A 15,297-nucleotide genomic window follows, 5' to 3' on the forward strand; every position below is an offset into this window, starting at 1 on the left:
AATCTCAGTACTTTTGTAAACCTCACAATGAGTTTGAACTTTTAATAGAAGAGTATTGTTTTTTATGTTGCTAAGATGCATTCCTGAAAATCATGTTTGTGCTACAGTGGTAATGCTTCTGCTAAATGTTGTTTTTTGCAGAAATATAAGGCTTGCTCTCCCACTTCTGAAAGGCATTGGTTATCATCATGAATCCATGAATCCCAAACAAAGACAGGCAGTAGAAACACTACTCAGGATGGGATTTCTTCAAGTATGTTAACTGGTGATAATTTTCTAATATACAACATTAATACTTGTCATAATGAAATTTATCTAATATTAATCTTATTAAAATTCTGTGTGATAATTACTTAAGCAAAGAATTATGCTGGAGCGGGGATTGTAGCAATAACCCACGCCTGGGTATGGGTAATGCTGGATTTACCCACGGTTGGTGTGGTTTGGTCATGAGGGCGAAGCCCGAGTGACCAAACAAAGCCAACCGTGGGTAAATCCAGCATTACCCACACCCAGAAGTGGGTTATTGCTATTATACAATGACATTATTTAAGATAAAAAATAATTAATTTGCTTAAATAATGGCATTGTATAATGCCGCCTTGCTGCCCTTCCGCAGCTGTCTGGTATTCTGCGGCAGTTCTGATGTACTGCGCATGCGTATGCCTACGCAGTACATCAGAGCTGTGGGCAAAAGCAATGGAGAAAGCAAGATCTCCATTGCTTTTTACAAACTGTTTCGCTATGATAAATGGGTTTAACATAGCGAGACAGCTTTAAAAAAAGCAATGGAGCCATTGCTTTTTTTAAAGATGTCTCGCTATGTTAAACCCATTTAACATAGCGAAACAGTTTGTAAAAAGCAATGGAGAAAGCAAGATCTCTGTTGCTTTTTACAAACTGTTTCGCTATGTTAAACGAGTTTAACATAGCAAGACAGTGTGAAGCAACAGAGATCTTGTGTTCTCCGTTGCTGTAAAAAAAAAAAAGAGTTATAGTAATGGAAAAAGTCCGGGCGACCGGACCTTTTTCCATTACTATAACTCTAATTTACAACGTGCACGCTGACCAATCAGCGTGCACATTTTTTGAATATTAATGGGGAGTCATTGTATAATGTGGAATATTTACCTACCAGTGCTGCTGTTAGATGATGGGGTAGGTCTAGAGTGTTTGAAAAAGAAGTGGGTAAATACTACAGATCCATACCTTCAGCACTGAGTATTGCAGTTATACAGTGAAGTGTAATATCTGGCCTATTTTGTAAGCGATAGCTGGGCATAATTTGCAGCATAATACGTTTTTAAAAAACAGTGCCTCTGTAATCTGAGTTACTTGTCTACATGTTATTTAGTCAGAATATTTTTAATTTATTTAGTCTTTACTAGTTTTTCTTTTGTGAATTTTTTTACATTTTGATATTAGTTGTGTGATTCTACAGTTTGATTTCAAACAGCTGATTATTTTGGTACTCAATGAACCTGTTAGGGTTAGCACACCTTATTCAGGTGGAGCAGGGCAGAGCCCTAAATATGTATCCACTGTGATGTACTGCTTTGATGTGATGCAGCTCTGATTTCTTTTCTTTCACTGACTCAATTGAAGAGCTAATGAGAGAGATAATTCCAGAGATTATAGCAGTAAAATGGATGAGTAGCATACAAGCACTCTAGCACTGCATGCACTTTTGAAAAAAAAATAACATTGTGCAATGTTTCATAGGTTCACAGGTGTTTACTAGACTAACGACTACAATGGTCTTTTTAAGCCTAACCATGTATCCCAAATATGGTACCCTTGATAAGTGTAAGCAGGGGCTTGAGAGATGAAACATTTGCAAGCAGAGGCCTGGGAGGTGAACCATTTACAGGTTGCCTGTGTCCACTAGAGACATAGGTGCCAAACCAGGGATGAATTTCCTGCTCCCCATCCTGTTGTCCAAGTTACACTTGAATAGGGTTAGGGAGGAACTCTGCTTCACATGGATGGGGAGCCTGCTCCAGCAATGGGGTAGTCTCTGGGATGTATACCTGTTTCTCCAGCAGGTCCTATTTATATCACAGGCAAGGTTTAAGTCTTTAGAGTGAGTAATTAGCATGTTATTTGTTTTGCAGATATGCAGGAGGTCCATCAGAGTGGGGTCTGACAATGCCTTGTATATCAGGCATAGATCTCCCGTCAACAGCCTGTAGGAGATAGTATACAGGGATAGGGGCTTGATGCGGTCTGCATAGGACATTTTACTTACTCCCTGTATTCTTTTAGGGAGGAACCTCTGTGGACATTCCAGTTGTTGGATATGCCTAGTTAGAGACATACCAAAGGGGACATTGTACTCAATGATTTGTCTGATGAATGCTGAATATAGTGGAACAATGACTTCCTTGGACCTAGGTGCCATACCTTTGGTTTTAAGTTGCACACCATAGAATGATGTCCTCACTACTGTAGATACATGATGGTCAAAGGCCAGATTACTGCCTATGTGTGTTCCCAAGTTCCTGACTACTGGGTCACCTCTAAGGGGTGTGTTGTCAATATATGAAGTTACCAGGGGTGGATGACTTCCCAAAGGATACTATTATGCATTTCTTTGCATTTAGTTTCAGTCCATGGCTCTCACACCAGTTGCTTGTCTGCGTCAGCCCTTCCTAGAGGACATTTGTGTCAGTGTGGGATTCAGTGACAGCTCCTAATTTTCAATAATCTGAAAATTTAGTCAGCCAGAGACCATTGACATAAATGCCAAAAAGGAATGGTCCAAGGACTGATCCCTGAAGGACTGCACTTGTGAATGGCCTCTTTGTAATTGTGGTCGCCCCAATGTTAACTTCCTGGGTCCTGTCTGTGAGCCCGTTGGCTATCCACCAGGTGACATACAGATTTGTATGTTGAGTTTGTCAACAATGCCAGAGAGGGGTATTGTGTCAAATGCCTTGGCCAGGTCAAGGTAGGCAGTGTGAACCATTTTGCCCTCATCCATTGCTTTGGTGACCTTCTCAGAGAAGTCCACCAGGTTGAATAGGCATGACCTTCCCTTGATGAAACCAAACTGGGTTGGGTCCAGTGTCTAGAGATTTACTATATCGCAATTGATCATTTTCATGATAATTCTTTCCATGTCTTTGCATATAAGACTAGTGAGATTTATAGGTCTGTAGTTTCCAGGGTCTGTAGCTGGCCCACCTTTGTGCAGAGGGATGACTGCTGCTGTTCTCCATTCATGAGGCACAAAGCCTGTTTGGAGGCTGCAGTTAAATAGCAATTCCAGAGGACATGATAGTTCATGTTTCATGCTATTTAGAAGGCATCCTTGGATATTCTTTGGTCCCAATGATGCAGTGTTCTTGGCTTTCGAGAGAGCATTAAAGACCTGTTCCCTAGTGATAGCAGGGGGGAAATATATTTGATGGTATTTCCTGTGGGAAGTTTGAGGGGGGAGAGATGGGTAAAGTTGGAGATGAATTTGTCGGCCAGTAGGTTTGCTATATCTTCTTGCTCAGTATAGGTGGCTCCATTTACAATGAGCTCTGCACACAATTGTGTATTGTCTTTGAGGTTGCAGACATATCTAAAGAATGCCATGTGGGTGTCCTTGGCTTGAGAGGCCAAGTTTACCTCAAATTTGGCTCTGGTAGACTTTATTTGTCCTCTGAGTTGTTTGTTTAGTTTGATGATAGTTCTTTTATCCTGCTGGGTACTGCACCTCCTAATTTTTACATGATTTTATTCCTTCTGTTATACAGCTTATTGATTTTGTGATTCTAGCAAGGTGTTTTGTTTTTTGAGTTAGTTCTGTACTTCTTCCTGATGGGTACAGCTGCCTGTATGCAGCTATTCACATACTTGCATACGGTTTCTGTGAGCAATTCTGCATAAGCAGCAGTATTCTCAGGGTTTATGGGGGCTTCAGATTTTGCCAGGTTATCACTTAATAGCAGAAAGTTACCCTCAGAGTAGTTCCTGAATATTCCAGGGTTAGCTGGTGGTCCAGGTTTTATATTTACTTCAAAGGAGACAATTTTGTGGTTTGACCTTACCAGAGAAGACATTACACTAGGGGTGTGCAGCACTCTGCCATATTAGTGTTGACCAGATCCAGTATGGTTGCGCCCCAAATTGGTGCATTGACAGTCTGGTCCAGAGAGTTTGTGTTTACAAAATCCAGGAATCTCTGCGCCCATACATTTGGATGTCGGATAGGATTCCCGGTTAATTGCAGGGTAATTAAAGTTGCCCATGAATATGGTATTGTGTTGGATAGTGAGTGTTTCCACTAAGTTTAAATACATGGTATGGGTTTCCTGGGTCATAGAGGGGCCCTGTAGCTTGCAAGGAAGTGGTAATGGATTTTGTCTGTGGTAATTTGAACATGGAGTAGCTCAAGTGCATTGTCCTGTTTGACCAGCCTTGAGGTATATTTATTTTTGATGTGAATCGAGACACCTACACCTTTAGTCCCAGTCTGTGTAGTAGCTGATCTAAATGTGTGGAAGGCATTATAACCTTGCAGTGTTGGTGTGCTCTCTGTGGCTTTAAACCATGTCTCAATGAGCACACAGACATCAGCATTCTCTAGGGTGAAGAGAGCTTCTAGGGAGTGGAGTTTTTTGTTTAGACGCATAGCATTTATCAGTAATACTTTAGATTTTCTTGGTTTTGATTTGCTATGTCAGAAGTACTTCCATTCTGGCATTGCCTAAAAAGGCACTATGGGGGAAGATACTGTTTTAGCTTATATTCGAAAGCCTAGAGGGGAGGGTTGCAGACCATCCCTGACAAAGCAGCATGGTCTGTTGACCATCTCCTTCCATGCTGACAAATATTGCACTCAGTTAGAATGAGACAAGAAACAAAGCCAGTTGTTAAACTCACTCATCTTTTGTTCATATTGTGGCATCATCCTTGGAGAAGGTAAAATGCTGCTGAGTGCTAGGCTCTTACCAGCCTAGGACACATATCCTGAGAGGTCCATGATGTGTCTCTTCATATAGTCTAGGGAGGTATGTCAGGTCATTTACACCCACATGGAGTATGACTGAGTCATACTGGTACTAACGGTCCAGTGACCTGAGTGAGTACGTAATGTGGTGGATCCTAGCCTCTGATAAGCAAATGACTGTGACTTTGTCCTTACTCAGCCTGGTGAGAGGGACAGCAGTGTGTCTCATGATGAGTTTCCAATGACCAGAATGTTGGATTGTGTGGTGGCTTGTCTTATGGGCGTAGAAGTAGAGGCTCCATGAGAGGTGACTGTATATGTTGATGTGGGTGTTGTTTTGAAAGAGTGCATTCGGGGCTGCTGAGGGTATTTGTTATATGTACTCCATCTAGGAGGTCTTTGGGGTTTAGAAATGTTAAATCTAAGTCCCTTAGCATATTGGGGTCTATATGTCTGCTTTGAATTATGTGTGATGGGTGTAGCGTGTGTACATTAGGAGTACTTTTATGCAAGAGCTTCGCCTCCAGTGATGTTGTGTAAATACATCTCTAACATACCATATCAGTTTGTTTGAGAATTAACTGCTTGTCAGTAAACATGAGGTAATTTATACTTTGCCTCAGGATGTCCATATCCACCAAGCTGTTAAGGGAGATAGTGGGAATGTTTATATCCATGGCAACAGACCCTTTTTACTGATTAAACAGTTGGAGTTTGAATATAAAGCAATGTCAGTAGCATCCAGTTTGCAACTATGAAGACAGTGCTTGTCACTGTAAACTAGGTGTCCTTTGTGCAATTAGGTATTGGTGAAATTTCAGTCGTACTTTTACAGGAAATATGTCACCCAAGGTGTCTGTGTCTATACAGGGCACTGCCAAACACTTGAGAGGGAACTAATAAGTAGACCCTGAAAATTTAAGGATGGAGTACTTAGACAGATATTCTGAAGTTAGAAACAAATCAAGCAGCACGTACTGAAAACAAAGAATTAGCTTATCAAGAATAATGAAAATGACAAGTAAGTAGCCACTGCCTGGCTACTACTAGTGCTGGTCTCACCACAGCTTCACTCTGCTGAGATACAATGCTCCTTTGCTTCTTCTCTCACCAGGAGCAAAACATTAGCACCAATCCCAAGATAAGAAGTAGGCCACAGCTTGTTTGATGATCCACAGTCTTGTCCCAGATGACACAAGGGCCTGTAGGCTTGTTGTAGCATTTTCCTGGTAGATGCCTTGAATAGCAACTGGACCAATCAGGAATGTCAAGCACACACACTCACTGCCCAAGCAGAAACAGTCAGGATTCTATGCACTCTGCTCCTTCTCTCACAAGGAGCAGAATATTTGTACAAGTTCCAAGCTGTCACCTATGAAGCAGTTATTAGGCTTTCCAATGATCAGCAGTCCCCAGGAAATAATGTACCTGTGCTCCTTCTCTCACCTGCATAAGTATTTGGTGGTCTTGCAATAGATGCTGTATAATTTAAAGATAGATGGAAAAAAGATGGTTAATATTCTAAGAACGGTAGTGTGTACTAAGCACTGAGCAATTAGAGCTGTCTAAATGGAGAGGCACTAATTTTAAAAGAGAAAGATAGATTGAAAGAGAGACCTCCAAAGCAGAAATGCAAGCAACCTCCCTCCCCCAACACAACCCAAATGACACATAGCCCACAGACTCAGTGTGCCACTCAACCACAGCCAATAAGGCAAAACAACGTACCCAACACACTAGTCATAGGTGACTCTATAGTCAGGCACACTGATGTCCCACTCACCAGGCTAAACAAGGAAGTTTACTGTCAGCTGCCTATCGGGTGCCAGGATCCACTACATAACCCACACACTCAGGTCACTCGACAACAAGTACAAATATGACTCTGTCATTGTCTATGTTGGTGTGAATGACCTGAGTCATACCGCCCTGGACTACATGAAAAGAGACATGGAAGAGCTCTCCGATCTTATAGCCCAGGGAGGTATGACCCTAGCCCTGAGTAGCATTCTGCCATTGCCCAGAATTATACCACAGTATAGGGTCAGTACAGTACAAGGACAACATGATTGACTTCAGCAATTGGCTAAGCTTCTGGTGTCATTCTAAGGGGATCCAGTATCTGTCTGCTTGTGATGACATGGTTGACAGACCACGATGCTTTGCCACAGATGGCCTGCACCTGTTGCCCCTGGGATTCCGGATACTGGCTAAGGCTCTTGCTGCCCCCATAGTGCCTTTTTTACGCAAGGTTCAAATAACAAATTCACCATCATAACAGGAACAGGCAAGCAAAAACTGAGGGTAATGCTACTCAATGCTAGAAGTCTAAATCTCAAAATGCACTTACTCGAGGCATGCCTTAAAATGGAGAACATCGATATCTGTGCAGTGACTGAGACCTGGTTCAAGGTTCCAGAGAGCACCCCTGCACTACCAGGCTATAACTCATACCACACTTTTCGGCCATGTAACCTGGACCGAAACACCAAAGGCAGAGGTGTGTCCATATTCATTAAGGATATCCACACCTCCAGGCTAGTTGCTCAGCATAATGCATTCCAGGTTATCCAAGTGCAACTAACTCTGGGCAAAACTGCAATCCAAATTGTAGCTTGCTACAGATCCCCCACCATGCCCAAAGATTCCCACTCCTTTTTTCTTGATGTACTGGAAAATATTAGGGTTCAAACAAACACCCTAATGATGGGCGACTTCAACTACCCCACCATTAACTGGGAAAACTACTTATGTACCAACTCCTTAGCTCAATGCTTTCTGGAATTCGTAAACTCCAATACCCTGGATCAACTTATCCACACCCCCACCAGGGGCAACAATATCCTAGACGTAGTCATTACCAACATGAGTTGCCGGTGTTCCACACCTGAAGTCAACTCCTCGTTGGTCCAATCTGACCATAAGCTAATCACCCTTGATATCCACATCCCACCCCCACTCCCCATTAAGGAAACCACAGTAAAAAATTTCTCCAAAGCCAACTTCATGCTTCTTAAGACAGAAGTGGTGAACTTCATTACACCCATGCAGATGGACAATACAGTTACAACTGCTGAATCCTACACAAATGCACTCTATAAGCACTTACACGAGTGCATGGATCGTGCTATCCCAAACAGAACCAAGATGCTATCCTCCAAAAAAAGAAAGCCAATCTGGTGGTCCCCTGCCATAAAAAATTGTACAACAGAAGGAAGAAACTGTTGCAAAAGAGAGTAAAATCCCATGAGTGGAGGAGCTCCCTGGTCAGCCGCAGTAAGAAGCTGAGATCCCGTATAAGATCCTCCAAAGCTAGCTATGAAAACAAAATCACCACTAATTCTAAGGACAACCACAAAGCATTCTATAGCTATGTCAAGAATATTGATGGCAACACCCAGATCTGCTCTGAGTTACAGCACAATGGCATGAAAATTACAGAACCAACTGATATTGCCAAAATCCTGCCAGATAGGTTCAGTGCTAACTTTACCCCCCCACCCCCACCCCCTAAAGGGCCCATATCTATACAGGAATAATGCAGAGTCCCTGTAATCACAACTACTCAGGTAAAAGATGCACTCTCTACAGCCAAAAACAGCATCCATGGGTCCGGGTAACATCCCAGGCTGTGTTTTAAACGAACTTCAGAATGAACTGGCTTCCCACTTAAGCACCATGTTCAATAATAGCCTCGCATCAGGCTTTGTGCCCACTGAATGGCACACAGCAACAATTATCCCACTCCACAAAGGGGAGCCACCACTGATCCCGGGAACTATCGACCTATTAGCCTGACGAGCCTGGTCTGCAAGGCCATGGAACTCATAAACAAAGACATTGGTAACTTCCAAACTCTGGATCTCACCCATTTCTGGTTTGTGAAAGGCAGATCATGCCTTCTGAACCTGATCGACTTCTTTGAGACAGTCACCAAAGCCGTAAATGAGGGTAAGGTTGATCACAAAGCCTGTCTTGACCTCGTTGAGGCTTTCGACACCATCCCCCATTCTGGAATTATAGCTAAACTCACTAAACTAGGTATAAATCCCTACGTCACAAGACGGGTTGCCAACTGGCTCACTGACAGAACCCACACTGTAAAGGTTGTAGACTCCAAATCTGACCTCAAAGCAGTGACAAGTAGAGTACCACAGGGTTCCGTCCTGGGACCTCTCCTGTTTGGTATCTACTTCTCTGAAGTACAGGCTAACACAGAAGGCCTCTGGCTAATGAAGTTTACAGATGACTGCAAACAAGGAGCCATAGGCAAGTCCCCAAATGATGTGGGCATCCTACAGAAGGGCCTCGCTGAGACAGATGCCTGGTGTCAGAGCCATGGCCTCAAGCTCAATGCCAAAAAGTGCAATGTCATCCCCTTTGGTAAAAACTCTGTACCCATGAACTACCACATAGGCAGCAATCTACTTAACACCGAATATGTGATAAGAGACCTTTGGACCCAGGTGGACAGTAGTCTCTCCTTTGATAGTCACATTGCCACAGTAGTCAGGAAGTCCTTCTACGTGGCACACCTCATCATAAAAGGGTTCTCATCCAGGAAAAAAGAGGTTCCCCTCTACTCGACACTCATTAGACCCATTATAGAGTACAACGCCCCTTTTGGAATGTATCTCACAAGACATCTGCAGCAGCTGGAGTGGCCACAGAAGTACCTCACAAAGAGGATTACTGTCCTCAAACAAATGCCCTACACTGACCGCCTCAAAAAACTCCAGCTTTACTCCGTAGCATATCGCCTACTCTGAGGTGATCTCTGCCGAACATATGAAGCTATGTCAAACCCAGAGCTGTTGGACATGCTACATCTAAAGAAATCCATAACCCTCTGAGCTACATGCTCTAGGGACCTAAACCTTGTCACCACAATAAACAGGACATGCTGGAGGGATAGATTCCTGTCCCAGGGACTTCCCATGTCCCAGACAGAGACTTCCCATACTCTGGAACAGGCTACACATCTATGTCAAGCAACATTCTTCATTAGCACTCTTCAAGAAAAATCTTGATGAGTGGATGGGAAATAGGAAATACACCCCGGGGATCACTTCTGTGTCTCTGCTCGACAGTGGCACAGGAAAATAACTTTCTTGGGTGGCATAATCCAGGGAACCTTGTTGGCTAGGCTTACATAAACCCTTGGGCCGTTAGCCTAGTACCTACCTATGAATCTATGAACCTATGAAAGGGGTGGGCACTTTAAATAGTTGCAGAGGAGTGATTTCATAAAATGATAATTTTGTGCTTACTCACAACAACCAATGAAAGGGGAGAGGGAAGGAGATATTTTGTCAAATTAACATTAGGAGCAGGCAACTAGAAAGACAGTTGAGTTTAAGAAAACAACAGCACCAGGTGTGCGGGTGGGGAAAATTCTGTGTGACTCACAAGAGACACAGCTGTGTATCAATTTAAGCAGAATACAGGTAAAACAGTGTAAAAAAATCACAACACACAAAACAGAAGAAGACAATAAAGTAATACAAAATACAAAAAAGCAAAAGCAAACTAACTTTTCCCTCACAGCAAGTTGTAGCAGTCTGGGTGAGCTTTTCCAGTAAAGGTTTGAAATGTTTTATTTTTCCCCTTAAATAGAAGAACCCTCAGTTCACAGATAATTAAGCTTAATTGACCTGTTTTGTCTTGTGTGTGACTCCTTGAGTGATCTTTTCTCATTTCTGTACGAATCACAAGAGACATAGTTGTATGTACTGTAAATATTGATTGCATTAAATATGATACCTTGGAGCTTTTCTCTCCAGGTCTCTGCTAAAAAAGGGCACCTGAGCCCAAATGGACATTCCTGGTAAATAAACATCAATCATCATCATCTTTCGGCTCTTCCTGTTAGGGGTCACCACAGCAGATCATCTGTTTCCATTTCTTCCTGTCCTCTGCATCTTGCTCTGTCACACCAACCACCTGCATGTCATCTCTCACCACATCAATAAACCTTATCTTAGGCCTTCCTCTTTTCCTGTTACCTGGTAGCTTCATCCTTTCCCAATATACTCAGCATCCCTCCTCAGCACATGTCCAAACCAACGTAATCTTGCCTCTCTGGCTTTGTCTCTAAACCTTCCAACCTGGGCTGACCCTCTAATATACTTATTCGTAATCCTGTCCACCCTCATCACACCCAGTGCAAATCTTAACATCTGTAACTCTGCCACATCCAGCTCTAACTCCTGCCTTTTTGTCAATGCCACTGTCTCCAACCCATATAACATAGCTGTTCTCACTACCCTCTTGTAGACCTTCCCTTTCACTCTTACTAGTACTCGTCTGTCACAAATTACTCCTGACACTCTTCTCCACCCACTCCATCCTGCCTGTACTCTCTTCTTCACCTCTCTTCCACGCTCACCATTACTCTGAACTATTGATCCTAAGTATTTAAACTCATCCACCTTCGCCACCTCTGCTCCTTGCATCCTCACCATTCCTCTGTCCTCCCTCTCATTCACACACATATATTCTATCTTAGTCCTGCTGACCTTCATTCCTCTTCTCTCTAGAGCATATCTGCATCTCTCCAGGGTCTCTCCAGGGTCTCCTCCACCAGTTCCCTATTCTCACTACAAATCACAATGTCATCTGCAAACATCATAGCCCACGGGGATTCCTGTCTGATCTCATCTGTCAACCTGTCCATCACCATTGCAAATAAGAAAGGGCTCAGAGCTGATCCTTGATGCAATCCCATCTCCACCTTAAACACATCTGTCACTCCTACTGCAGACCTCACCGGTGTCACACTACCCTCGTACATATCCTGTACCACTCTTACATACTTCTCTGACACTCCCGACTTCCTCATACAATACCACAACTCCTCTCTAGGCACCCTGTCATATGCTTTCTCTAAGTCTACAAAAACACAGTGCAGCTCCTTCTGACCTTCTCTGTACTTCTCCATCAACACTCTCAGAGCAAACATCACATCTGTAGTGCTCTTTCCCTGCATGAAACCATACTGCTGATCACTAATCATCATGTCCCTTCTTAACCTAGCTTCAACTACTCTTTCCCATAACGTCATGCTGTGACTGATCAATTTAATCCCTCTGTAGTTACTACAGCTCTGCACATCACCCTTATTCTTAAAAATCGGTACCAAAACACTTTTTCTCCATTCCTCAGGCATCCTTTCACTTTCCAAAATTTCATTAAACAATCCAGTTAAAAACTCCACTGCCATTTCACCTAAACACCTCCATGCTTCCACAGGTATGTCATCTGAACCAACAGCCTTTCCATTCTTCATCCTCTTCATAGCTATCCTTACTTCCTCCTTGCTAATCCATTGCACTTCATGATTCACTATCCCCACATCATCCAACCTTCTCTCCCTCTCATTCTCTTAATTCATCAACCCCTCAAAGTATTCTTTTCATCTGCTCAACACACTCTCCTCGCTTGTAAGTATGTTTCCCTCATTATCCTTTATCACCTTTACTTGCTGCATATCTTTCCTAGCTCGGTCCCTCTGTCTAGACAATCGGTACAGGTCATTTTCTCCCTCCTTAGTATCCAACCTTTCATACAACTCTTCATATGCCTTTTCCTTAGCCTTCACCACCTATCTCTTTGCCATGCACCTCATCTCCTTATACTCCTGTCTACTTTCTTCGTCTCTCTGACAATCCCACTTCTTCTTTGCCAGCCTCTTTCTCTGTATACTCTCCTCCCATCCACACCATGATAAAACAATTTGAACCCACCTCCGATACACCTAGCCTTACTCCCCTTCCATCTGGCCTCTTGCACACACAATATACCAACCTTTCTTCTGTTCATCATATTGGCTAGCTCTCTCCCTATACCAGTCATACTGCCAACATTCAAAGTTTCGACCATCACTACCACAGTCCTAGCCTTTCTCCTCTCTTCCTGCCTTCGGCCATGCCTTCCACCTCCTCTCCTCCTTCGGCCAACAGTAGCCTAATTTCTGCCAGCACCCTGTTGGCTAACAGTACTGGTGGCAGTCATTGTTAACCCGGGCCTCAACTGATCTGGTATGTAAATATTTACTGGTGTCCACATGAATAGTTTGGCCAAGTTTTACGCCGGATGCCCTTCCTGACGCAACCCTCCCCATTCATCCGGGCTTGGGACTGGCACAAAGAAATGCACTAGCTTGTGCATCCCCAGTGGCTGGGTTTAAATAAACATCAATAAATAAATAAATTCTCCCTTAGATAAAGAGATGCTTTTTGACCCTTCTGCAGCTTCGGGGCTTAAGAAATGTGATGAAAAGGAAAATGTTATTTAAGAAGCGTCTCATATTTTTTCAACTCTCCTTTCTTAAACCAAATAGTAATTTCCCTCTTCTTCTCAGCTTCCTTTTCCAATCAGCAATTTAAACAGAGAGAAGTCAGAAAACAGGGTTTTAAAAACAATAGGAAAGGTTGGCAGGGAGGGAAGGGGGAAGAGCCTGTACAGGTGGATAATCATGCATGTTGCAAGGACTATCCTTCATTTTTAGAGGTTTTTCCTGTCTTTTTTAGAGTCGCTGAGACTTCACCTTCTCTTGTAAGATCAGATTATATCAGACAGTTGGGTTATAAATGTAGTCCATTGGGGGTACACTTGGCAGTGGGAATCCCTCCCTCCTTTCTAGGGGATTCCTGCTTGTCCAGGGAACAGATCATTCTGTTTCTTCCCATGTTGTAACAAATGCTGTCTCAGGGAGTCATAGAGCCTTTCAGCCTCCTAGGCAAATATTTTTATTCAAGAATTTTCCTAGTTCCCAAACCAGAACAATTTTTAAGGATGAGGCGTAATTGTTCTTTTTTAACTGTTTTGTCAAGATTCCAAAGTTCAGAATGCTATTTTTTTGGTATCTTCTCTCTCTGATTACCCCTCTAATTTTCGTGGTAAAGCTGAATCTAAAAGACATCCATCACCTTATTCCTATTGCAGAGCATTGTAGGTGTTTCTTAAGATTTGCTGTCTGGCTCACATAATCAGGTATCTGTATTACCATTTGTACTATCCGCAACAGTAAGGGTATTCACAAAATGCCTAGCTCAAATCATTGCTTACTGAAGACTTCAAGGCAATAATTTTTCCATCTTTGGGCAATTGACTTATCTTTGCAGATTCTTAACAACTGTTCAGAAACTTCTACTCAGTCCGGAGTTTCAAATCAACTTTCAGATATCTCCAGTCACCTTTTCTCACAGAACAATTTTCCTGGGATGTTTGCTGGACTCTGCATTGGGGAAAAAAAACTTCCTTCCTCCAGACAAAGTAGACATGCTTCAACAGTTCTTTCTGGATTTCTCCATTCAAAGTCATGCATCTGCAAGTAGATATGTTTCAACAGTTCTTCCTGGATTTCTCCATTAAAAGTCATGCATCTGCAAGGGAGCTTCTCAGGATTCTGGGGTACATGACATCAGTGATTGTCATACTTACCCTAGCCAGACTACATATGAAAAAATAGTGTTACCTCAGATCAGTCTGAACTCAGCACACCCTTTTTCCTTTTAAATCATGATTCTGGGACACATAAAAAGGGAGGCTGGATGGTGGTTAGACCAGAGAATTTGCAATCTGGATTTTCCATTCTCCCTTCCAAACCCCTCCAGTCAGTCACCACAGAGACTTCAGACCTGGCATGGGGTTTCCAGTGGGGTAAAAGTGTATGCTCTAGGGGATCCTGTAGACAGACACAGAAGCACATAAATATCAGAGAGATGTTGGCAATTATCAGTGTTTTGATAAAGCATTTAGTAACTGCCTCTGTCCATTAGTAGTACATGAGACAGTCCTGGGGAAAATGTTCTGTTTCCCATCCAAAGATCCAAGCTGCATTTGAATAATGGATAGGTATGAACTTTGTTTTATGTGGATGGGGAGCCTGTTCCAGAACAGTGGTATCCTCTGCAAGATATACCTGTCCCTCCAAACCATTTTGTTGATGTTGCAGAAAAGGTTAAGATCCCTAGACTGAGTATTTCTAATGACATTTAATTTGATAATGTGCAATAAATCCATCAGCATCGAGTCAGAGGATACCTTGCATGCCAGTCATAGGTCACCTCTTACCAGTCTGTAGGATACAGAGTATCATGACAGGGTTTTGAGTCACTCCATGTGGCACATATTGGTTAGACCGTTTATCCTTTTAGTAAGGTATCTATGTAGGAGTTTCAGTTCTTACATGTATCTGGACAGACACACGCCAAAAGGGCCATTATATTCAATTAGTGATCCAATAAGGGCTGAGTAAAGGGGGACTGTGATATCTCTAGATCTAGACACAGCCCTTTTTTCATAAGCTGTGCAGTATAGAAGGACTTTCTTACAACAGTGGACACATTGGT

The 15,297-nt window shown here is 42.7% G+C and overlaps 1 protein-coding gene across 1 annotated transcript in view; it reads left to right on the forward strand.

The window, feature by feature from the left end:
* LOC122794923 (probable ATP-dependent RNA helicase DDX60) overlaps positions 1-15,297 on the forward strand; it is a 2,818,219-nt gene that overhangs the window by 1,917,222 nt on the left and 885,700 nt on the right. Inside the window, exon 28 of the mRNA XM_044063516.1 lies at positions 142-253. Coding sequence (XP_043919451.1) covers positions 142-253 — 112 coding nt within the window. The remainder of the gene's footprint in view (positions 1-141; positions 254-15,297) is intronic.

Source organism: Protopterus annectens, chromosome 2.part1 (assembly GCF_019279795.1).
Source record: "Protopterus annectens isolate FY-2018-M chromosome 2.part1, PAN1.0, whole genome shotgun sequence".
Lineage (NCBI taxonomy): Eukaryota > Metazoa > Chordata > Ceratodontiformes > Protopteridae > Protopterus > Protopterus annectens.